The 27,522-nt window shown below is 37.0% G+C and overlaps 2 protein-coding genes across 2 annotated transcripts; one reads left to right on the top strand and one right to left on the bottom strand.

Annotated features, from left to right (window-relative positions):
* LOC124639538 lies at nucleotides 1-26,898 on the top strand. The gene is made up of 2 exons (XM_047176956.1): nucleotides 1-277; nucleotides 25,560-26,898. The coding sequence occupies exons 1-2, from the start codon at nucleotides 270-272 to the stop codon at nucleotides 26,362-26,364; spliced, it is 813 nt and encodes a 270-aa protein (XP_047032912.1). The 5' UTR covers nucleotides 1-269; the 3' UTR covers nucleotides 26,365-26,898.
* Nucleotides 20,750-25,228, bottom strand: LOC124639514. The gene is made up of 5 exons (XM_047176926.1): nucleotides 23,648-25,228; nucleotides 23,037-23,238; nucleotides 22,469-22,788; nucleotides 21,325-21,496; nucleotides 20,750-21,048 (listed from the first exon to the last, which is right to left on the bottom strand). The coding sequence occupies exons 1-5, from the start codon at nucleotides 24,696-24,698 to the stop codon at nucleotides 21,003-21,005; spliced, it is 1,791 nt and encodes a 596-aa protein (XP_047032882.1). The 5' UTR covers nucleotides 24,699-25,228; the 3' UTR covers nucleotides 20,750-21,002.
* Nucleotides 26,899-27,522: the final 624 nt, after the last annotated feature.

Consider the following 27,522-nt stretch of genomic DNA (forward strand, 5'->3'; position numbering starts at 1 on the left):
AGTTAAGAACTCTAAAATACATATCATTTTAATATCATTGATAATATCCCATCCCACGCCCTACCATTTTACTCCGAGAGGCTGTATGGACGACTGACTTCAGTCGTTTACCGTTTGGCGCGAAAAAAACATACGCACGGTGCGGTCCGCACGTTGGGCAGTTTATAGTGTCGTTTTGTATAAATAGGTTGTTTAAGAAACTGTGTGCTCATCTCTTCTCCTTGGTTACTGAGAATCGCACGAGAGCTCCTTGTCCGAACACCGAAGATATGTACCGGTTAGTGCACGTTTTGTTTTTAAATAATTTACGTTTGTAAAAATAGTGATGTTACACTTTTTAATTTATCGAGTTCAAGTTCAAAGGCTATTTGGTGATCTAGGACAGTTTTTCTAAAATGTAGCAACGTAGATTTCTTCTTAAATCTAATCTAATCTTTTTATCGAGTTTTATTATTTATTTAGACTGACAAATAATTATTTTGGACCGTAAAAATTACGAAGTTTTGATTATTAGTTAAAATAGTGATTGTGATCTGTGTTTGATAGTGACACCCGTAAAAACCTCAACCTTGTATTAAACAAATAATAAAAGTTATGAATGATGTATAAATTAACACTGGTTAAAATTACCCAGGCCATTATTTACTTCTCATTAGTATTCTGCTAATTATTCTCTCGTTACGAACATATTTGTTAACTTAAACAAATATTCAAATCCGGGACAGTAGGCCTCCCAATGTCAACTTTACTAAGAAGGAACTACCTACTTCAAGAGAAAAACCATACCTATCTGGAGTCTCAGCAAGATATCTTGACTAACTCCAAGGTCTCGACAATGTTGGGCCAACGTAATTACCTTATATGAAAATGCTGCACACTCAATAACTTTTCATATAATATGTATGTACCTATACCTACCCATAGCTCATCCTCATCAAAACTTAAAATCCTTAGTTGTTTTAAAGATATTTCCTAAGGTACCTAGTTTCCATATGCCATTTTTCTTATTCAATTTATATATAGCCATTATGTCTGCGGCCCTATATAAAGTTAACAATAAGTTTGTGTTATACTAATGTCCTATTGTTACACCACTTCCCAGGTTTTACGAGTCAAATGTCAATCTATTTCCGTATCTAATTAATAACATTGCAGTCAGTCATTGTCATTTTATCGAAACATATTTTTTTAGGTTTACAATGGGCAGTATTCTCATTCATAAAATTTGTATTATGGTACCAAGGTACAATTAGGTGCACCACCCTTCAATTAATGTGTTTCAAAAAGGTACTTTTAAGGTTTTCTTGAAATAAGCATCGTCAACAAAAAAAAGAGTCCTTTAGTTTTTCAGTCGTTATAGATTACTCTAGCTAAAATGATTGTGGCTTCTTTCTGAGCACCCTTATCGGCAGTAAAATTGTTTTGTCAAGCTTAACTTTGAGGGCAAAGTTTTTCAAAAGCCACTGATTCTCTGGGTTGAAATCAACCACTGTTTATCCATCACTGGATATTTTACATAATTTAATCATTTTAAGAAAAAATAACGTAATCTTCTATAACCCAATTATCTATTTTGCTAACTTTACGTCCTGTACAATTAAAACACGCATTCACAGCTTAGCAGCGATAAAACGCAACATGATTGTATTAGTAAAAAACTATTCATTGTTATTTAGACAATACGCGGGGAATGGCATTATGCAGCTATTAATTACACACGGAGTGATTAACTGGCTGATTTTTAGATACTTCTTCATGGTCCAAGCGGTGCTGGGTGGTCGAGACAGGTTTATTTTGGTTAAGACAACTACTAATTAGTGAGAATTCTTCACGAGCTCACTCCCTGAGTTCCGCGAATCAAATTGACAGACGCAGCGCAAAAAGTATGCTCAAGAGCTGCGTAATTTCGGCTTGTGTTTAGGTTGCTTCTGCTCCAAATTTAATCAATTTAACTTCATCGATAAAAGCTAAGGTTTAGGTGACATCAAAATACAGCCAATCTATGCTAAAAAACCACGCGACAAAACTTAATTAAGATTTTAATTAACTCTATTAATCTTTAACTTGCACGGCAGAATATATTCTATTGTTTACGGAACACAAAGTCTCCCGCTGCATAAAAAATTAAACAACTTGTTTTTCTCTTGTAATTAGATAGAACCTTAACATGAGTAGGTACTGAAAAGTCTTAAGAAGGTATAGACAAATTATTATCTAGCCGAAGTTCATTCATTCATTCAGTTTCTGATCAACAAGCTACACTTATTTGCTATATCAAAAATCCTATGTTCAATTCAAAAATACTGAAGCAGGCATATTTTTTCCAAAAATGAATGAATTAATAAACATCCCACAAACTGTTTTCATGAAGCAGTGTTTATTATCTGTTACGATCACGTCTCACACCTAAACAATGCAAGGTTGATGTTATACAAATGATATAAGACTCTAGCCTCAATTATTATTAATATTACGTTAAACTGTGTCAGCATTGTCGTGTTTAGAGCATAATGTAGGAAACACGCCCAAAATATAGTAACATTCATTCAAATAGCCTCTATATTGTAGTTTGGAAGTGGGTTAGTTAAGGCACCTTCTGAAATTATATCATGGTATCTAGCTGCAATGCTTAAAAAAGTGAGGTTTAACTTCGGCAAAAATGCACTCTTTAAAGAAAATTTTAGGAAAACCCATTGTTAAATTTTGAGTAATTCGTGACATGTAATAGGTATTATTAAAAAAATATTTTTCAATCAAGAAATACAATTGTTTTATTTTTTCCTAACGCTTGTGTACGCAACTGTACCATATTAATAAATACTAACCTACCAAGTTAAGAACGTTGCTTAGACATATGTATGTCACGGCCGCTTTTTTGTAGCTATCCGAACTTGGTCGGATTATGTAGGGTTTCGATGCTCCGTCAGTATTATAATTGTCTTTCTTTAATTACTGAATTTAATGACATGAAATTTTGCAAGTGAATAGTTGAATGATTAAACTAATTATTGGCATACATTTTACCATGCAATTCCTTTAGAACGTCGTGATATTCGACTGCTTTGTAAACAGTGATCTATTCATGGTAAAATATCCTATAACTTTTTAATTACTAACGGAACATCATTGATACTTGGCAACATGTTGGAGACACTTACAAGGTTTGTGTAAACGTGAAAATCTAGACCCCAAACTGCATACTTTAAGAACTAAGACCTAATAAGTGTATTTTACGTTTATATTTTTATCTTTTAAACCCTACGACTTTTTCTAAATCTGTTTTTTAAACAAATATAAACAAATTCAAAACAACGTATGTAAAAATCTACAGCTCTCTATGTAAGCGCTTTATATGAAAACTAGCTAATGGCCAAACGTTCGCGTAGCGGAAACTTGAATTTCTCCGAAGTTTATGCATGCACTGATTTCATTCATACATAATGAATTACACACAAATACACACTAATTTTCGGACACATCTCTTTTCTTCTAAAGTCTATGGATTAAAAAAAGTTCCGCCAGGACAACGTTCGCCAACGTTCGCCCAGCGGAATCTGTTCTTGGTGAATTTCTCCACAATGGCTGCATACACAAATTTTTATTTACCATACACAATTATAGGACGTCTTACACTAATTATCTGCATAATTAAAATCTTTAAATTCAACAACATTCCGCTGCGCGAACGCACACCTATAGGCACCCAATGTTTGTCTTTACGGTACAGTAATAAACAGTACATACGAACTAAGACAAGCTAGACCATTCATTCAGCAGTTGCATCGATCTAGTCCATCTGATGGGGCAGCCGTTGAAGCGAGCCCGACAGTGTGGCTATTGTTTCAGATGCCATACCGTTGCTCAACGTTTCATTCAATAAAGATTTCAGATTTAATCTAGAATAAAATGTATAAGCGACTCGAACCGAAGAGGAAACTACTGTATGTTCCTTCATTGGGCACAGGCACAGTGATATACATTACCTGTGTCTGCACAAGTGCTCGTGCACTATAATATGTCCTGCGCAGATGGCTAGTCTCCTTACATGAGAACAGCCGCCGTAGCCGATAATCTGCTAGGAGGACATCATACATTAGGTACCTAGTTGTGTTTTTGTAAATATCAATTGGGTATATTGTAAACACATTAATTACTCATGTGGCTACAGGAAAGTGGTTACAAAATGGGTAACTTTTGTGCTTCAGTGCCTATTTCTATATTTATAAAATTAGGTCAATAAAATCGGTTTGGGTCTTGGTCTAAACATATTCAAACTTATTCCTATTTATACCTAAGTTATGTTCATAACAATAAGTAGGTATGCAGGTACAACATGAGACCTTCAAAACACATTATTCAGTTATTACCTACATATCAATGTCGCGAAATTTCGTAACGCTGAAAAAATACATTGACTGAAAACAGGCGCAGTAAAGACACACCATTTTACATAACCTTTATTAAGTAGGTGCAAATCATATATTTGTTGGCGTAATTATTTGAGTAGGTACCTCAAAGTATTTGTGATTTCAGATTCGCGACCTGTATCAAGGTCATTTTAAACAAATTAGCGTTACATAAATACTATTAAATAGGCAAACCTTTGGCAACTATCTACTTCGGTCTCCTATTTTCGGGCTCCGAGTTTTTAATTGTTGAGAAAAAGTTCTGGATTTGACATCGTTCATCATTATTTTATTATCTTAACTGTAGAATGTCCACTGCGGAACATATTACATGCGGAACATAGGCCTCTATACTATAATATTGATTTCTAGAAGAACCATCTGGAAGCGGCTTGCGTCTAGCGCTTATTCCACCATTATTGTCAGATAATCCGACCACCTTATTGACGGCCTTCAAACATAGTAGTACTCAGATTTTGGAGTACATTTCTTCATATTAGCTTCACCACAAAAAAAACCTTTCTACTTAGAAGTACTTACCTACTGTGAAATCACATATCTTAGTTTCCACCGAAATTACATAAGACAGCGTGTTGTGTCTCTACCGCGGGTCAGGGTCTGTCAATATTGGCACTTTGTGTAAACCATACATCTTACCGCGTGTACGATGGACGTATCAACTACATGCCCAATATACCTACTTGAAATTAAACTAATATTGAAACAGAACTGTCTTGGTAATAGTCGAATTAAAAAAATATTGACTCTGAAACTTTTGAAACTGTCTTGCTTAACGTGCTGGATGGACCTTCGTCACTTTAACAATGTACACAGCACTCATAGATTTCGATTATAAACTGTTAGTAAACGCAAAAATCTATAATATTCTCTAAGAGCGCTTTCACTCTGGCGGATTTATTACGTGCGACAACATTCTGCGCGACAAAGTCGCACGCACAATTTTAGCGCCCATCGTTTAACCTACGTGTCGCAACGTTCGTTTCTCTCAGGGATCACAATTTGGTCCGGATCTGGGATCTTTGTAATATATAGGAAAGACTTATTTCAAAATAAATACCTAAACGGTTTTTTTTCGAAACTTGTCTTCAAGTAAAATGTCTAAAGTCCAATCATGGCCATATTTTTCTTGTGTTCTATGAATTGCCTTAAATTATTTGCAACATTATGCGTGTGGGTTTCTGTACCTCTAAATAAATTGGTGAAAACCAGATTTTAATGTCATTCAACCACAATGATGTTAGATCATTCAATTATGTTATATACCTAAATAAACAATCCTTGTGTAAAAGAGTAACGTTATTGATGTTCAATTGTACCTCTATAATAAAGTTATTTTAGTGACGCCTGAAAGTCGAAGTGAAATAAATCTTATTTATTTATTGTTAGTACATACCTCCTATGTATAAAATTTACACTATTTAACTCAATTTACAGTATTAAAGGGGGCAAAATAGTATGAGTATTTATGACAAGGTAGAATGCTTAGGTAATCTATACTAATATTATAAAGCTGAAGGGTTTGTTTATTTGTTCGAACGCGCTAGTCTCAGGAACTACGGGTCCGATTTGAAAAATAATTTCAGAGTTAGATAGCCCATTTATCGCGGACATGAAGGAGTATATGAAGTATTCATAAGGAAATACATAGGGGAGTACATAGAGTGTACATAAGAAAATACATGGGGGAGTTCAAAGAGTGTACATAAGGAAATACATAGGGGAGTTCAAAGAGTGTACATAAGGAAATACATAGGGGAGTACATAGAGTGTACATAAGGAAATACATAGGGGAGTACATAGAGTGTACCTAAGGAAATACATAGGGGAGTACATAGAGTGTACATAAGGAAATACATAGGGGAGTACATAGAGTGTACATAAGGAAATACATAGTGGAGTACATAGAGTGTACATAAGGAAATACATAGGGGAGTACATAGTGTACATAAGGAAATACATAGGGGAGTACATAGTGTACATAAGGAAATACATAGGGGAGTACATAAAGCTTACATAGGGGAGTACATAGAGTGTACATAAGGAAATACATAGGGCAGTACATAGAGCTTACATAAGGAAATACATAGGGCAGTACATAGTGTACATAAGGAAATACATAGGGGAGTACATAGAGTGTACATAAGGAAATACATAGGGGAGTATATAGTGTACATAAGGAAATACATAGAGCAGTACATACAGTGTACATAAGGAAATACATAGGGGAGTACATACAGTGTACATAAGGAAATACATACATAGGGGAGTATATAGAGTGTACATAAGGAAATACATAGAGCAGTACATAGAGTGTACATAAGGAAATACATAGGGGAGTACATAGAGCTTACATAGGGGAGTACATAGAGTGTACATAAGGAAATACATAGGGCAGTACATAGAGCTTACATAAGGAAATACATAGGGCAGTACATAGTGTACATAAGGAAATACATAGGGGAGTACATAGAGTGTACATAAGGAAATACATAGGGGAGTATATAGTGTACATAAGGAAATACATAGAGCAGTACATACAGTGTATATAAGGAAATACATAGGGAGTACATAGAGCTTACATAAGGAAATACATACAGAGGGGAGTATATAGAGTGTACATAAGGAAATACATAGAGTGTACATAAGGAAATACATAGGGGAGTACATACAGTGTACATAAGGAAATACATAGGGGAGTACATAGAGTGTACATAAGGAAATACATAGAGCAGTACATACAGTGTACATAAGGAAATTCATAGGGAGTACATAGAGCTTACATAAGGAGATACATAGAGCAGTACATAGAGTGTACATAAGGAAATACATAGGGGAGTACATACAGTGTACATAAGGAAATACATAGGGGAGTACATACAGTGTACATAAGGAAATACATAGGGGAGTATATAGAGTGTACATAAGGAAATACATAGAGCAGTACATAGAGTGTACATAAGGAAATACATAGGGGAGTACATACAGTGTACATAAGGAAATACATAGAGCAGTACATAGAGTGTACATAAGGAAATACATAAGGGAGTACATACAGTGTACATAAGGAAATACATAGGGGAGTACATAGAGTGTACATAAGGAAATACATAGGGGAGTACATACAGTGTACATAAGGAAATACATAGGGGATAACATAGAGCTTACATAGGGGAGTACATAGAGTGTACATAAGGAAATACATAGGGCAGTACATAGAGCTTACATAAGGAAATACATAGGGCAGTACATAGAGTGTACATAAGGAAATACATAGGGGAGTATATGGTGTACATAAGGAAATACATAGAGCAGTACATAGAGTGTACATAAGGAAATACATATGGCAGTACATAGTGTACATAAGGAAATACATAGGGGAGTACATATAGTGTACATAAGGAAATACATAGAGCAGTACATACAGTGTATATAAGGAAATACATAGGGAGTACATAGAGCTTACATAAGGAAATACATACAGAGGGGAGTATATAGAGTGTACATAAGGAAATACATAGAGTGTACATAAGGAAATACATAGGGGAGTACATACAGTGTACATAAGGAAATACATAGGGGAGTATATAGAGTGTACATAAGGAAATACATAGGGGAGTACATAGAGCTTACATAGGGGAGTACATAGAGTGTACATAAGGAAATACATAGGGGAGTACATAGTGTACATAAGGAAATACATAGGGGAGTACATAGTGTACATAAGGAAATACATAGGGGAGTACATAGAGTGTACATAAGGAAATACATAGGGGAGTACATACAGTGTACATAAGGAAATACATACATAGGGGAGTATATAGAGTGTACATAAGGAAATACATAGAGCAGTACATAGAGTGTACATAAGGAAATACATAGGGGAGTACATAGAGCTTACATAGGGGAGTACATAGAGTGTACATAAGGAAATACATAGGGCAGTACATAGAGCTTACATAAGGAAATACATAGGGCAGTACATAGTGTACATAAGGAAATACATAGAGCATTACATAGAGTGTACTGTAACATTAATTGTTACATGTCTTAATTCTTTTTAATAAAATGTTGAGTAAAATAAAATTAACAAAACTATTTACAAAACTAAAACTATTTACAAAAACTAAACTATTTACAGTAGCAAACTAAACGCATCAAAATTTCTGGCCAGCTACATTTTATCACCACGCACGTATTTAAACGAGCGACATATTAGGCACCCGGACCGCACCAGCGACTCCTCGCTTCCACGTCGCCGCTGTCACGGCTGCTGCCAGTGCGAATCTGGATATCGAGGCGAACGCACGCCGGTTTTTTGAACACTAACTTTAAGTTATTATAACCGCCATAGCGATTAAACTTTTTAAGGGCGTCATTACCGTTCCCTCGACTATATATCTCGACATATAATAATACTCAGCATATTCAGTGTGTGTGATTTAAACCCCGATTGGGGTTTCACGTACACCTTAAATCTCCTGCTTCCCCGCGGTGGACTGTAGCGGGTTGACCTTCGAACCCTACACCAGCACCTGAACCTGATCTCGGCGCGCGGCCACTTGTTCCTGCAGCGACCAGTGACGTCAGGGAAGTGCTAGGCTAGTGAGGAGGTTAATCACTGTAAACTTGTATGTATGGGCTCTAACCCATTGTTATTTCTGCCGACCGAGCTATACTGTATTTTGTGTGCGGTAAATAAATTGTCCATCTTGCTACCTACCTTTTTTTATTTAATAACCCCTGGGAGGGACAAAGTAGCGTAGCAGAGGATAAGACCGGGACACTGGCGCCCTTAAACGTGGTAGAAATACAGTTGATTAATCCTCCTCCTTTGGTTGTGGGTTGTGTATGTTAGTGGTTGTCTGTGTAAACGTCTTTTATTTTTTGGTTTTTTCCGTTACTAATGTGTACGTCACAAGCTTTCAATTTCTTTGAACAGTTAATGTTGGTCATAATTTATTAATCTACCCTACATTAATTTTTATTAATTTAAAGTCGTTTAGTTGCATAGTTTGTGCAAATATTTCTTGCTAATGTTTTTGTCTCGGGCACCTAAAACGACGCTTTCTTAAAATTGTTTTTTTTTTCATTATAATTTTTTTATTGTGTTCACATTTAAATAAATATCATACTAGTATTGTATTATTAGTTAATTAAGGTACAGTACACATTAGTAGCATTTTTTTTTATTTCTTCTGCTTCTTTCTTTTATGATTTTGTTTTTTTTTTAATTTGATTATTTTTTTTTTTTCGTTAAAAAAAAACCAGACGTTCTTAAATTTTAATTGTAACAGAACGGAGAACGTGTTGTTTTTTTTCTCTTTTAATTATTGTTTTTTTTTCTCTTTTAAGCTTTGTTTTTTTTTTTTTAGTTTTGTCATTGTTTTTTTTTCTTTTAATTTTTTGTTTTGTGTTGTGAGTAGTAGCGCATGCGTCATTTATCCTTCTGTTTTTTAATTGATCTTCAATATGCTTCCTATTAAGTTCCTGTCTCTTCAAAAATCTGAGTTGGAATATGAAGTTCGTATTAGAGGCGCGACTCCTGCACCTTCTGTTGAGGAGTTACGAAAACAAATTATAAAATTATCCCCTGATTTACCTTCAGAATATATATTAGAGTCACCTCTTGACGCAAGACAGGACCTTAAGGGTTGTTTAGAAGTTTTAACGAAAATTCAATTAAATCTTGACGCTAGCGATCCTAGCGTTGCTTCACTATTGCGGACACAGAATATGTTGAATCATTTATACAATCGTGTCGAGAGGATAACGCGTAGTGACGACATTAAAAAGGAATATGATGATATTGTTAGCGGTTATAAAATGTTCTCACAAAAACTTTCTACTTTGTTAGCCAAGAAGCCTTCTACTAGTACTTCTTCGAATGCGGCTAGTGCTAGTTCTGTCAAAGACTCAGTATCTACTGTACCGGAACTACAGAACATGATTTCTGTATCTTGCGATCGTACATCATCCGATTTAAGTAAATTAAAATTTACTGGCAAGACTTGTGTTCGCTCGTTTATACAGCGTGTTGATGAATTTATACTGGCTAGGAATATTTCTCAACAAAAAGTCCTAAGTTTTGCATCTGAAATTTTTCAAGACGATGCCCTTCATTGGTATCGTGCTGTAAAGGACAAAGTTAGTTCTTGGCCTGAATTAGCGCGGTTATTAAAAGAGGACTTTAGTCAAACTGATTATGATTATAGACTCATTTCGGAAATCCGTTCTCGTACTCAAGGAGAACGTGAGAACATTACAATTTACTTGGCAGTTATGAGTGGAATGTTCTCGCGTTTATCCAGTCCTCTCTCGGAAGTAGAACAATTAGAAATTCTCTTGCATAACATCAGACCTTGCTATGCTAGTACTTTAGCGGCTGCACCTCAAATCACAACCATAGACACTTTGCGTTCTTTATGCCGTAACTACGAGGCATTTCAGACTCGACTGTCGCAATTTCAAGAGCCTCCTAAGGTTACTTCCGACACGCTTGCTCCTGAATTTGCGTACACTAAGGATGCCCATAAATCTATAAATAAAACTAATAATAGTTATTACAATAAATATAATCATAACAATTCAAATAATAATTACATTAATAACAATCAGTATAGGAATAATAATTTTAGTAATAACAATAAATATGTACATGCAATTAACGTGGCTAAAAAGGAACCTTACTGTCCTAGGTGTCGTAATAACACCCACCACATTCGTCAATGCAAGGCTCCACGGGATATCGTTTGTTTTAAATGTGGTATGAAGGATGTGAAGACACCCGACTGCCCTAACTGTAGTAAGACAAAAAATCAAAAAAACTAATTAAGCAGAGTTGTAACAATTTTAGCAAGCAAGACTGGGATGCTTGGCTTGATTTTATAAGAAAATTTTCCTCGTCATACAGAGTTGCTACAATTCTGCTATCAAAACCACTAAATGATTCTAGGCCTTATGTAAATATTAAAATAAATAACATTAATGCTGTTGGGTTACTTGATTCTGGAGCTGCAGTTTCAATTCTGGGAAACAATTCTCATTTACAACTAGTAGACTGCACTTTAAACCAGGATGACCACACTAAAATAATAGCTGCTGGCGGTCAGTCATTAAACACCTTAGGTTCGGTTAATTTGCCAGTTACTTTTGAGGGCCAGTTTCACATTATTAAGGCATATGTTGTTCCCGAAATTGAGACATCAATTATATTAGGAGTGGATTTTTGGCGCGCTTTTCGGATTTGCCCGAACTATATAGGTAGCATCACGATGTCGAACGTCCCATTAGCGGAAATAAAAGATAGTAGCGGTGAACCTTTCATCAACTCCTACGATAATTTGTCGGTGTCACAGAAAGCGATAGCTGATAATGTGATTGCGCAGTTTCGGACTATTTCTACAGAAGAAAAGGGTCTCGGTAGAACAAATTTAATATGCCATCGCATTGACACTGGTGACGTACAACCGATTAGACAGCGTTATTATAGGATGTCCCCCGAAAAGCAGCGCATCTTAATTGAGCAGGTGGACGAAATGCTGTCACTTGACGTTGTCGAACCTTGCGAAAGCGCCTGGTCTTCACCCGTGCTCATTGTTAATAAAAAGAACGGACAGCCGAGGTTCTGTTTAGACAGCAGGAAATTGAATGCAGTGACTAAGCGTGATGCTTACAATTTGCCTTATGTTTCGGAGATATTAGATAACCTTCGCGATGCTAAGTACCTGAGCAGTATCGATTTGTCCAAAGCTTTTTGGCAACTGCCTATAGCGCCAGAAGACCGCGATAAAACCGCATTTTACGTTCCGGGCCGTGGCACTTTTCGTTTTAAAACCACTCCGTTTGGGTTAACGAATGCCCCCGCAACGCAACAACGTCTCATGGATTTATTATTTAGCGACATGGAGTCTAAGACCTTCGCTTATTTGGATGACGTCATCGTAATAAGCTCTAGCTTTGATGAGCATGTTTCTCGTTTGTTGCGGGTTTTGGACAAATTGAGACAGGCAAATTTAACCGTAAACTTCGAAAAGTGTAACTTTTTTCGAAGCGAACTAAAATATCTAGGTTACGTGGTAGATTCTCGTGGTTTACGCACTGATCCGGACAAGGTGGAAGCCATTATTAACTTTCCGACCCCTACCAATAGAAAGGAGTTGAAACGCTTTCTCGGCACTGCTACGTGGTACCGACGTTTCGTCCCTAACTTTAGCACAGTGGCTGGTCCACTTAATAAGCTCACTGCTAACGGGAAAAACGCTCCTTCTTTCAAGTGGTCATCGGAAGCTGACGCGGCTTTTAATTCGTTGAAGGAATGTTTGGTTTCCGCTCCTGTTCTTTCTTGTCCGGACTATTCCAAGCCCTTCGAAGTGCACACCGACGCGAGTAGTTACGGTATTGGTGCTATGCTAACGCAGACTATAGACGGTAAGGAACATCCGATTGCGTACATGAGTAGATCTTTCACCAGTCCTGAGAAGAACTACAGCATAACTGAAAGGGAGACCCTTGCCGTGTTAGCTGCTCTCGAACATTGGCGGTGTTATATAGAAAACGGACAAACATTTACGGTGTACACTGACCACTCCGCGTTAAAATGGTTTCTGTCGTTAGAAAATCCCACAGGACGATTAGCTCGATGGGGGGTAAGACTGTCCTCATTTAATTTTGTTATCAAACACCGTCGAGGTGTCGACAACGTTATTCCTGATGCCTTGTCTAGAGCTTTTCCGGTAAATGCAATATCTCTGGCTAATGCCAACACAGACGACATCTGGTTTAAAAAGATATACAACGGCTGTCTGACTACTCCTTCAAATTATCCTAATTTCACCATTAAAAATAATTCATTATTCCGACTCACAAAAAATATTAACACCCAATTAACTTCAGAATTTGACTGGAAGGAAGTCGTACCTAGCGAGTTCCGTGAAAGCATCATCGCCGAAAACCATTCCGAGCCAACTGGTGGACATCTTGGTATTTTTAAGACTTATCGGCGCTTATTATTAAATTACTACTGGCCAAATATGCACCAGGATGTCGTTAAATATGTAGGTTCCTGCTCGGTTTGCTTATCTTATAAGGCGCAAAATCACACTACATTGGGAGAAATGGGTCGCCCGAAGCAATGTTCGAGACCTTTTCAGATGATCTCAATTGATTTTGTGGGACCTCTTCCCACCAGTCGAAAACAAAATTCCTATATATTAGTTGTTATGTGCATTTTTTCAAAATTTTGTCATATATTCCCAGTACGTCGCGCTACTGCGGACATAGTTATTAAGATTTTAGAGGATTCTATATTTTTGGTTCACGGAGTTCCACAAACAATCTTCTTGGACAATGGGACACAGTTTATAAGTTCAGCTACTGACGCGCTATTTAAAAAGTACAAAATTCCTAACGTTTTTTTCACGCCGAAGTATACACCACAAGTTAACACGGTAGAACGCTACAACAAAACTATTGTAACTAGTTTGTCTACGTTTGTTGGAAACGATCATAGATCCTGGGACACCTCCATTCCCAAGGTTCAGTTCGCGATAAACAATTCTGTAAATGAAGCTACCGGTTATACCCCGTCATTTTTAGTTTACGGTAGGGAAGTAGTTTTATGCGGATCGCACTATACGGACAATGACCTGGGCGATGAAGTGTTATTCCTTCCTCGCGATTTATACGCTGAAAACTTAGGGTGTCTGCGTTCAGTTTTCAATGATGTGCAGGCTTCGTTATGGCATGCACATGAGAAGAATACTGCACACTACAACCTTCGTAGGAAGCCGGCGGAATTTAATGTGGGAGACATAGTCTATAAGCGCGCATTTGTTCTAAGTAACAAGGACAAATATTTTAGTAAAAAGCTTGCACCTAAATTTGTCAAATGCCGTGTAATTGAAAAACGGTCTCCACTTATCTATGTGTTGGAAGATATGTCAGGAAAAAATATAGGTGTCTGGCATATCAAAGATTTTAAAAACACTAAGTGTAGTAGTTAACAGATTTTTTTTACATTTTTAAAATGAATTGAGACAAGTTACCTTAAATTAACCTCTTACGACTAGCATTGGTTTTCTGTGCGATAAATCACAGATAACTTGTTATAGAAGGTCGCGTCAACATGATTTTATATTGTTGAAGCTATTGTGTAAGGGAGTTTGTTTGATATTATGAAAGGATTTTGATAGTTGATAGTATGAATGTGTAGTGTTAGTAGTAATCTATAGACGAGTTTTTTTTTGAGAAAAAAACTCTTTCTGAAACGAGGGGGGTAATGTAACATTAATTGTTACATGTCTTAATTCTTTTTAATAAAATGTTGAGTAAAATAAAATTAACAAAACTATTTACAAAACTAAAACTATTTACAAAAACTAAACTATTTACAGTAGCAAACTAAACGCATCAAAATTTCTGGCCAGCTACATTTTATCACCACGCACGTATTTAAACGAGCGACATATTAGGCACCCGGACCGCACCAGCGACTCCTCGCTTCCACGTCGCCGCTGTCACGGCTGCTGCCAGTGCGAATCTGGATATCGAGGCGAACGCACGCCGGTTTTTTGAACACTAACTTTAAGTTATTATAACCGCCATAGCGATTAAACTTTTTAAGGGCGTCATTACCGTTCCCTCGACTATATATCTCGACATATAATAATACTCAGCATATTCAGTGTGTGTGATTTAAACCCCGATTGGGGTTTCACGTACACCTTAAATCTCCTGCTTCCCCGCGGTGGACTGTAGCGGGTTGACCTTCGAACCCTACACCAGCACCTGAACCTGATCTCGGCGCGCGGCCACTTGTTCCTGCAGCGACCAGTGACGTCAGGGAAGTGCTAGGCTAGTGAGGAGGTTAATCACTGTAAACTTGTATGTATGGGCTCTAACCCATTGTTATTTCTGCCGACCGAGCTATACTGTATTTTGTGTGCGGTAAATAAATTGTCCATCTTGCTACCTACCTTTTTTTATTTAATAACCCCTGGGAGGGACAAAGTAGCGTAGCAGAGGATAAGACCGGGACAGTACATAAGGAAATACATAGAGCAGTACATACAGTGTATATAAGGAAATACATAGGGGAGTATATAGTGTACATAAGGAAATACATAGGGGAGTATATAGTGTACATAAGGAAATACATAGAGCAGTACATACAGTGTATATAAGAAAATACATAGGGAGTACATAGAGCTTACATAAGGAAATACATACAGAGGGGAGTATATAGAGTGTACATAAGGAAATACATAGAGTGTACATAAGGAAATACATAGGGCAGTACATAGAGTGTACATAAGGAAATACATAGAGCAGTACATAGAGTGTACATAAGGAAATACATAGGGGAGTACATACAGTGTACATAAGGAAATACATAGGGGAGTACATAGAGTGTACATAAGGAAATACATAGGGGAGTACATACAGTGTACATAAGGAAATACATAGGGGATAACATAGAGCTTACATAGGGGAGTACATAGAGTGTACATAAGGAAATACATAGGGCAGTACATAGAGCTTACATAAGGAAATACATAGGGCAGTACATAGAGTGTACATAAGGAAATACATAGGGGAGTATATGGTGTACATAAGGAAATACATAGAGCAGTACATAGAGTGTACATAAGGAAATACATATGGCAGTACATAGTGTACATAAGGAAAGACATAGGGGAGTACATAGAGTGTACATAAGGAAATACATAGGGGAGTACATAGAGTGTACATAAGGAAATACATAGGGGAGTATATAGTGTACATGAGGAAATACATAGGGGGGTACATAGAGTGTACATAAGGAAATACATAGGGGAGTACATAGAGTGTACATAAGGAAATACATAGGGGAGTACATAGAGCTTACATAGGGGAGTACATAGAGTGTACATAAGGAAATACATAGAGTGTACATAAGGAAATACATATGGCAGTACATAGTGTACATAAGGAAATACATAGGGGAGTACATACAGTGTACATAAGGAAATACATAGGGGAGTACATACAGTGTACATAAGGAAATACATAGGGCAGTACATAGAGCTTACATAAGGAAATACATAGGGCAGTACATAGTGTACATAAGGAAATACATAGAGCATTACATAGAGTGTACATAAGGAAATACATAGAGCAGTACATACAGTGTATATGTTATGGACCATGTGATTAATTCGGGCATTATAAATAATGCCCGAGCATTATGAATAATGTCTAGCTTTATCGGGCCAAGTGATTAATAACTATCTTAACTTCATTATTTATCACATTGCACGGGCATTATTATATTGCTACATGACAGTTGGGCAATTTGATAATACAGCTATATTTTACGCGGTACGAGGGCGGGGAGGGAAGTACGCATGGCGTGACACGCTTTGACCAATCAGAGACAGCCATTCTTAATTTTATTTTATGTTATATTTTTAATATGACTTTCCTTAACATTTATATGCAAAAAATAGTGGATTTTTAAGGCAGAAGTCCTTGTGAGGAAGCGCCCGGGTGTCAACACTGTGCGGACAGCCCCGAGGACACGGTGGACCACACAGTCCAGGTCTGGTTCAAGCCATGGTCCGGGGCGAGAGGGAATGGGATGCCGTCGCCTTCTTCTGCGAAGCAGTCATGCTCGAAAAGGTGGCGGCGGAACGTCAGAGAGTTCGCACCTCTTATCCCGGCCGCCGCGCTGGACCAGGTAGACACCACGGGCGCCGGGTGTCACGAGATGACTCCCGGCCGCTGTAGGCGTGGGTCTGTGGGCGGTTAGTTCGGGTGGCTCGCTCATGTCTATTTTTAGGCAACAGACCCGTGTTGGCGGCGCGCGTTGTTCCACGCGCTCCTCAAAGAGATGACAGCAACCCCAGCGGGGCCCATCAGAGCCAAGGTCTGCCGGGGCTGAGGGATTGTTCGAAAGACCGCGGCCCTGGTACATAAAAGGCCTACAACGGAACACGACGGTCAGTCAGTAAGAGTCTGACACCCTCACCGCTGCTAACCCACAGCGGGGGGTCATTTGATGAAAAAAGGCAGAAGTCCTTCATAATTAATCTAAATCATGAGGCTGATTATTTAAGTGGTTTAATATTTAGTTTATTTTAAGTTAAATGGCAATAACAATAAAAAAAAATGAAAATAAACATGTTTTTATTACTTTGCCCAAAAGGTCACGGGCAATATGTATACTGCCCGGTCAATTTGATTATTTGAATAATTATTATCAAATTGCACTCTCATATTGGGCATTTTTCATAATGACCGGGCATTGTGTATACTGCCCAATTTATCACTTGGTCCATAACATATATAAGGAAATACATAGGGGAGTATATAGTGTACATAAGGAAATACATAGGGGAGTATATAGTGTACATAAGGAAATACATAGAGCAGTACATACAGTGTATATAAGGAAATACATAGGGAGTACATAGAGCTTACATAAGGAAATACATACAGAGGGGAGTATATAGAGTGTACATAAGGAAATACATAGAGTGTACATAAGGAAATACATAGGGCAGTACATAGTGTACATAAGGAAATACATAGGGGAGTACATAGAGTGTACATAAGGAAATACATAGGGGAGTACATACAGTGTACATAAGGAAATACATAGGGGAGTACATACAGTGTACATAAGGAAATACATAGGGGAGTACATACAGTGTACATAAGGAAATACATAGGGGAGTACATAGAGCTTACATAGGGGAGTACATAGAGTGTACATAAGGAAATACATAGGGCAGTACATAGAGCTTACATAAGGAAATACATAGATTGTACATAAGGAAATACATAGGGGAGTATATAGTGTACATAAGGAAATACATAGAGCAGTACATAGAGTGTACATAAGGAAATACATAGGGGAGTATATAGTGTACATAAGGAAATACATAGAGCAGTACATAGAGTGTACATAAGGAAATACATAGAGCAGTACATAGAGTGTACATAAGGAAATACATATAGCAGTACATAGTGTACATAAGGAAATACATAGGGGAGTACATAGAGTGTACATAAGGAAATATATAGGGGAGTACATAGAGTGTACATAAGGAAATACATAGGGGAGTACATAGAGTGTACATAAGGAAATACATAGGGGAGTACATACAGTGTACATAAGGAACTACATAGGGGAGTACATAGTGTACATAAGGAAATACATAGGGGAGTACTAGAGTGTACATAAGGAAATACATAGGGGAGTACATAGAGTGTACATAAGGAAATACATAGGGGAGTACATAGTGTACATAAGGAAATACATAGGGGAGTACATAGAGCTTACATAGGGGAGTACATAGAGTGTACATAAGGAAATACATAGAGTGTACATAAGGAAATACATATGGCAGTACATAGTGTACATAAGGAAATACATAGGGGAGTACATACAGTGTACATAAGGAAATACATAGGGGAGTACATACAGTGTACATAAGGAAATACATAGGGGAGTACATACAGTGTACATAAGGAAATACAAAGTGTACATAAGGAAATACATAGGGGAGTGTATAGTGTACATAAGGAAATACATAGGGGAGTACATAGAGTGTACCTAAGGAAATACATAGGGGAGTACATAGAGTGTACATAAGGAAATACATAGGGGAGTACATAGTGTACATAAGGAAATACATAGGGGAGTACATAGAGTGTACATAAGGAAATACATAGGGGAGTGTATAGTGTACATAAGGAAATACATAAGGGAGCACATAGAGTGTACTTAGCCCTTTCACAAAACAGAAACTATAAACTCCTACAAACTTGAAGGGAGGCAGATTCTTTATAGAGGGAAGACATGCATTAATGAGAGATCTTACCAAAATCTATTCCATAAGGGGTTAAACGGGGGTTTCCTGTTTTAGAAGTGAGGGTCTTGAAATTTGTAGTCCGCTTACGATAAAAACAATTGTACGCGGACGAAGTCGCGGGCGACCGCTAGTAAATTCATAAAATTCTAGGTTTTTCCCACTTTGAAAAGCATTCAACAAAAAATAATTAGATAAGTACAAATAATAACACAAAGTATATATTTTTATACATTTTATTAAAAGTAGGTACTAAGATACGTCTTATTTCTAATTATAAAAATACAATAATGTAAACAGGTGCACTCTCTTTTGCTACGTCGTAGCTAATTTATTAGATCGAATGTTACGTCAAAAAACCTTCCAATATAATGTAATAAATATTTCTGATTACGGTAAAATACATAGTAAAGCTATCTTTTCGTACACACACATCCTAATTTTTAACCCCCGACGCAAAAACGACGGGGTGTTATAAGTTTGACGTGTCTGTGTGTGTGTGTGTGTGTGTGTGTATGTGGCATCGTAGCTCCCAAACGGATGATCCGATTGTAATGCGGTTTTTTTTGTTTAAAAGGAATGTCATTCAGGAGTGTTCTTAGCTATGTTTGGTGGAAATCAGTTCAGGTCTTCAAGGTCATCAGCTCGTTTGATAGGTGTGATAGGAATGTTACACGCTCAGTTACTTGCAAGCATATGTGGGATCTGAAATTTGAAACACTAATGTCTTCTGGAACCACTGAGCTGGTCTGCTGTTAGGGCACGAAGATAGGAGACGTAACCCTGAACTGCCTTTTAGTAAACGCATCGAGTTTGGGCTCGTTGAATTTGTCTTGACGAGTCCTCTTCATGTTTCTAATTGACGAGAACCTGATGCTGGAAATGGGATGTGACGGATGAAACCCTGGAATGCCGGAATGAAACGGATAAACCGATTTATATTTTTGCTGAAAATCTAGTATGACCAAAGGTTAGTCTTTATTGTTTCTCAATCTGTGCAATTCTCCCAGAGCCAGTTTGTCATGAGGATTGTTAAACAGCTTCCTTTGGCCGAGATCAAATTAAATGAAAGAAGGAAAAATTAAGGAGCTCCTTCAAAAAGCGTGAAATAAAATTAAATTATAAATTTAAAAAAACTCCCGACCCAAAAAACTACGCAATTAAACCCTATAAAAAGCAAAAAATAACTTTAAACACTACGTAAGTACCAACTAAAGCATGTCAGACTAAACTAAATTTTGACGTGTCGGGGGACCGCTTTTTACCTTTAAAAATACTTACATAAATCAAATGATACCTACCTAATTACCTACCTAACATTCGTATAAAAAAACACGTATGTAAACACAATTATATACAAAGTTATAAGTAGTATATATAATTTTTTATTTTTCCGGTTTAATTGCGTAGTTTTTTGGGTCGGGAGTTTTTTTAAATTTATAATTTAATTTTTAAATAAAAAATGTTTTTTTTTGTTAACGTTGCATTCCTCACATTAAGTCAATAGCTTATATTATTATTAAACTATGATTAAACTCCATTTATAATTAACATAATTAAATGCTAATCAGTAACAAACTTGATCCTTTTCAGTCCTAGTCACACATTTCACCTTTTGTTTTATTTAATTGGTATTTTTGGTAAACTATAAATAATTGGTCTTCTGTGCTTGATTGATAACCACTTGATAGAAACGATATCCGATATTATATCCACGGTAACTTCACCAGTTGTATTCGATCGACCATCCGTAGTCCAGTGCCCAAGAACTGTGGGAACAAATTCAAAAATCACTTTAGCTCAACATTTTACATCACATAAATATATGATGACTATTTACTACTACTACGAGTAATTTTTATAACTTTTTGTGTCACGCGATGTAAACTTGGAGTTCGGTGCCAGCACATCAAGCTACAACAAGCTACAATCAAGGACTTTCAACTTCAAATGTGAAGCATAAGGTTCAATGCTGATTGTGAAAATTGTACAGTTCGGAATAGCTTGATTTGCTGACAATATCAGTTCCGAAGAGTTGGTCTTACCTCCCCCTCGGCTTTCGGTTCGCAGGTGTGGGTTTGTAACCGGCGTACAAATTTTTCTTTCTGTCCTTATTTCTTTGTTTTCGCCGCTTCTTCTGTCCATCTAACAACCTCTTCTCATAGTCATCAATAGACGCCTCGAAAGCTTCGGTCCCGTGCTTTTGCGTCTTTTTTTCTTTCATGGCAATGGAAAAAGTTTAGATTGGTTTTAGATAATTTAACTGCAACCCTTCTGTCTAATGAAGAACGTAATGAAAAGCACCTAATTGATAGAAAAGCGTCGAAACAATTTGACAAAAGGTACCAAGGTACTGCACAATGAACAATTGAAGGTGTTGGGTGGCTGTCACAAGTAGTTAGGTATTGGCAGCAGCCACAGTCGTAAATACAACCTGGCAAACTCTTCAAGGACACTCTCGGTCCACGCGGGTGTGCGGGGGACGTGACTGTCAATAGCGGTGTTACAAAGGGTCGTCCCCACTGCCCACTGCCTCCATAAAACTGCGATGTTGACTTCAATAATATCATCATCCTCATCAACCTCCGAGCCTTTTTCCCAACTATGTTGGGGTCGGCTTCCAGTCTAACCGGATTTAGCTGAGTACCAGTGCTTTACAAAGAGCGACTGCCTATCGGACCTCGTCAACCCAGTTACCCGGGCAACCCAATCACATTGATGTCAACATCTAACCACCCTTTGGTCGAAAATTTTATGATTTTGTAATTAAAAATAATATTCACATTCTTCTTTCTGTACGACCTCAAAACTGTACTTACTCGTTTATTGAATTTGCCAGATTTTAATTCAATACAATCACTACCAAATTGCTTCAAACATTTCATACATAACATTTATTTCTGTACTATATACTACCAAAAAAACAATGGGACAGTAAAACTGTCAACTGTCACCGACCCCCGTCCCTGTAATCACCCACGGTGCCTACGTCCCGCTGCCCGCGTAGACCATCGAAGTATCTTTAACGAGCTTGCCAGGCGATAGCGGGTATATACAGCAGAAATTAGTGAGTGTTCACTTCCCGCATGTTTATTACTATTAAAAAATACGACAAAAATAACTTAAAAAGTTGTTGTTCCCAAATAACTTAAAAATAATGTGCTGATAAAACATAATCTTTTTACTCACTCGGGGGCATATGGTAATCCTCGAATCCTGTCTTCTTACGACTTGGGTCGCGGAACCTCAATTCCATTTCAGCCAACATGGCACACAAATGTCCTATCACGGTACCCATTTCAAGAATATTTGTATACAGATACAGCATGTAAATGCTGGAAGCAAACTCTCTGTTCTGATGCTTGCGCCATTTATCTTGTGCTATGTGGTAAATTTCTAACATTCTTTGATATTTGGTTATTATTTCACTCGTCATATATCCAACCTCGTACTGCAAATTGTTTTCGTAAAAATATCGCGTCCCCATATACCTTCGCAAATCTTTGTGTCTGTAAAATAAAACATTGCATGGTTATAATATCCGAATATTCCAGAGATTGATTATTAGTTTACTGTACAGACACACGCCTTCTGTCTGCTTAAAGACGCAAGTATCTTAAAAAAAACTTCACAAAGTAGGTACTCTACACGACTTTTGATATGAGACGGCCGAAACTTCTTCAGTAGTTTTTGTATCGACGATAGTGTTATGAAACCTCGCTATGGCACAAATAAAGCATATGAATGGTAAACTCACGCGTTCATATACGTGGTCGCAATGTGGAGACAAGCCCTAACTTTCTGACCGTTGCTGCCAGCTGGCTCGATGGCCGAAAGCCCGTCGAATATCATCGTCAGACTTTTAAAGAATTTTCCCCAGAACGCTCCACTTCCACCTCCAGTTCCACCGGGGCCACCACCATCATCACCAATATCCATTTCTGGGTGCTCTTCTTCTCCTGCTCGTCAAAATAAATAATGAATAAATCCTTCACCATCATCCATCGTTCGTTAATTACCCAAAGATAATTTCGGCTTAGAAACCGCCGCACGGATCTCTTCTGACCAAGGCGACTACAGTCGCCTTGGTCAGAAGAGATCAGTACGGGAAGGTATGAGACCCATTTGACCCATTTCGCACGGGGCTGTCACCTCCGACATAAGTTCACCATTATGGCCGGAGACCAAATAGGCAGCCCATCTATTGTGAAACACGACTAAATAAAATACTCATTTTCAATCTGATAGACTGAAAGCCGATCCCAAAATGTTAAAGGCCAAGCGAGATTACGCAACAGATGATATTTTGTATCCCGTGTGTCACTCCCACAGTCCATAAACGAGAATTCTATGTACATTGGTACTTACCATGGTCCAGTTCGGAGGAATTAAAATCTGGCGGGTCTGGAGGGATCGTTGAATTGTCCATGTACTTCCTAAAGACGACAGTGGCGCCAGAAGTAGCAACCCACATCCTTCTGTCATTTCGTATTCTTCTAGCGTTAACGATTTTTTGGTACGACTTCTCGAAATTTCTTTTAGTATTTTGCGCTTTTTTTACATTTTGCATTCTTCTGGCGTTTTCAATTTTTTTTGCATTTTTTCTTCTTTTTTCCTGTATTCTTTTCTTGTATATATCACTTGGTGATAATCTATCGTTTTGCACTGGTTGATCGCTTCGTAAGATGCTGTCCATTTTTCTTCTTAAAATACTCTGTTGCATTCTATCTTCTTCCAATAGTTTGTTAATTTTCATTCTTTTATCCATATCAATTATTGCCATATTGGCCGAGTTCATCATTTCCCTTTCCTCTTTTTTATCAGTTTGAACGTCTGTTTGAACGTCTTTGTCATGTTGCAATCTACTGATGCGTGGGATTCGTCTATAACTCGGAGATATATTTCCGTATTTTTTTAGCGTTTCTTTTATTTTTGGACCTCGTCTATTATATTGAATCACCTTGCTGTTATGCCGTATGTTGTCGCTATAAGATCGTACGCCATTTTGTGTTTTTTTACCATTTTGAGCTTTACTTATAGCTTGTATTTCCTTAGGAGTTGGAACAGTTTTATCATTTTGTATTCTTTTGGCAATCATAGCCCTTCTATTTAGAAGTATTCTTCTAGCGTCTGGAATACTACTCTCATGGGTACTTCTGGCAGTAGCAGCAGATTTTTGTTTCAGGAATCTTCGGGCTGTTGAAAATGTGCGCGTATTCAGCATACTATTAATTGTTGGATTTTTTCTGTTATTTTGTATTTTCTTGCTAGGTGAAATGCTGGGTAGAATTCTTCTTTCATTTTGAATTCTTTTGTGGTATGGAAATCTTCCATTTTGTGTTTTTGCGTAATATGGCCTCTTATCGTAATTAGTTTCTCTTCTATCGGGATCTCGTGCTTCCGCAATATTTAGACCCATTAAAAATATGACTGTAACAAAAAAATAAAAATAAATATATACTAGAAACTGTGTATTTTCAAATTTTGATTAATATTTACGAGTATATCTACTTACCTAATACAAGGCGAAATATATTTACTTTGAGACTCTGGAACCATAGCATGTCTAGTAACAATACGTACAAAACAAGATTTAATTCGGATTTTAATGTTACCTATTTATGTTTCTGGAACTATTAATCACTATCGGATACAATAAAATTGTACTTAATTGATTTATTTTTAATGATGCGAAATTAATATTGTGAGAACTTGCAATGCTTCTGTGGTTTGATATTATATTAAACTTATCTTCACATTTTTATTTTACAATTATTCTGATATTTTCAAAATGATATTGTTATCAAAAGGCTGTATTTCAGAACCACAGCTAGTTAGGCTTACCCAGTGCATATATGATCGAGCAAATGACTGCCAAATCGTGGCTAAACCAAAATCCATTACGTAAATGATTAACGAACGCAATATTAATGACATTGACCACCAAGTTATTTATGATATTTTTGCCAATAACTAATGGGAGACGAAATAAAAACGAGTTTTATGCATATATTTTCTGGTCATCAAACCGTGCCGTCAATAGATCAGTAACTCGTTTCATGTTAATCAAAATATAACATTTAATGGAGCTGGTTATCCTTTCCTGGTAATACGCATGATACATGCGAGAATGAAATATATTCAACGACTGCTGCTACTGTGTGGTTCTTAGAATTTCAAAACCTGATAAATACTTGACAACAAAAAACGCAAATAAAACCCTTCGCTGAATTATAAAACTCATACACAGGAGTACTAATAATGCCCCTCTCCTTTTCAGAACATTGATTCTGTTGGTGGCGTGCGCAGCCGCCGTGCTGTCAGCTCCCCAGCAGAACAGTAACATCACCTACGTCAAGCAGCACCCAGCGGAAACTGCACAACCCACTGCTAAACCCACGGACAGAGAATCCAGAATAGAAAAACTACCTTTAACTATTCCAGGCAATGTCGAGGAAACACAAACTAACGAAAACCACAATTCAGAAAGTAACAAAACTCCTTCAAACAATACACAACCTGTATACAACTATTCAGACAGAATATACTCGATAAAGACTAAACCAAAAACACAACATAAAGTTAACAGCACAGAAAAGAATGTCCCTTCAATAGAAGAAATAAAAGAAGCCGCAAATGTTACCGAATCTAACGATCAAGACGTTGTTCCCACTGCCACAGAATTTAAAGATCCTGAAATTGTACCAACCGTCCCCGAATCAAATGATTCGGATATTGTTCCCGCTGAAAGCATAAACAATGGCAGAGTGGCACTCAATACAGGACTTGACCCCGAAATAGAAAGTACGCAGAGTGACGAATTCGTCACGGAGAAATATGAGGAAGAGCCAGCAGTAACCACTGAAATTGAAGAATATATCACCAAAGCGCCGACACCAAGGCTGTTGCCGAAACTGAGTTACTTCGGAAAGTCTTCGACGGGTTCGTTTTCGCAGAACCTGATCACAAGCCCAGGCAAGAGGAGGTTCAGGTCCCGTTGCCGGTGCGAGAAGATATGGAACTGCGCCAAACTACAAATAAGTGTCCCCAGATGTCCTGAAGAGTACTTCATGTGTTGTTCATAGACTTCGGGCTAAAAGTGCTAATTTAATTTATTCTCGACCTGTTTTAGTGATAAGCCCACCGAACATTTTAGCAATGGTTGCTTGCAGAACCGAACGCCATCAGGAAAAAATACATAAAAAGTTGTTGATAACGTATGGAAAACGTTTCATATTTTTTACATACTTTTGGCTACTTGTAGATAGCCTGGTACAATTAATACGCATTATTTATTTCTAAAGTATCAAATGGGACTCATCCAAGTTACCTGGCATTGTACATGGAAAATTATACGTATTTTAATTGTAAATCTTATTGACTGTATTTCAAAAGGAATCAGATTTGGTTCATAACATGGGTTGTCTCCTGATCGCTTACATATCACGAGCCTAACGATTTAAGAATAGGCATACCTATTATTTAAAGCGTAATAATAGTAAAATGCATGCCTAGTTCGAGTCACCTAGTTAATTATACAATGTAGGTACTTGTAGTTATTAATTAAGATAAGGTCAAAAATGTGTGAGAGTGAGAGTGCAATAAATATTTATATTCAAGTTTGTTTTGTCATATCCGTTAATCAGCTCACAAACTCTTTCTTGCTTTATTGTCAATATTTTGCGCAAACTTACCAAAAGTTGCGCAAAACGCGCAACAATTGCGCAAACTAAAATCTTTTATATTTTTTTAAGGAGCCGGGCAATAAAGTTTTGCTAACAGATACACAGAACTTAATTCAATTTTCACATTTATTCGTCATAATAAAGAATCAAGAGTTATCACAAAAATATACAACGTTACATAAACAGTCATTGGCCTAGAAGAATATATTAAACATTGACTATAAACTAAAACATGCTTATAATATCCATGAACTTACTTTCTAGACATTTGATTCAAATAATTGTATACACACTGAAATTTTACTGAACATTTATTGAGTAAACTTAATGCTACCGTCGAATAAGCCTCATAAAAATTGCCACCTGCTTTTAAGCCACATATATCATAAACAAAATTAAACATTAAAACTGCAGCTTTATGTATAAAGATAAATATATTACTGAATAGGACAGCAACAAAAATATATCCCTTATTTCAAATTAAATTACCATATTTAGATGACTTCTGCATATAATGCGTAAAAAACAGTGACAAATACTATATTCGGTATGTTTATA

Source organism: Helicoverpa zea, chromosome 19, assembly GCF_022581195.2.
Source record: "Helicoverpa zea isolate HzStark_Cry1AcR chromosome 19, ilHelZeax1.1, whole genome shotgun sequence".
NCBI lineage: Eukaryota > Metazoa > Arthropoda > Insecta > Lepidoptera > Noctuidae > Helicoverpa > Helicoverpa zea.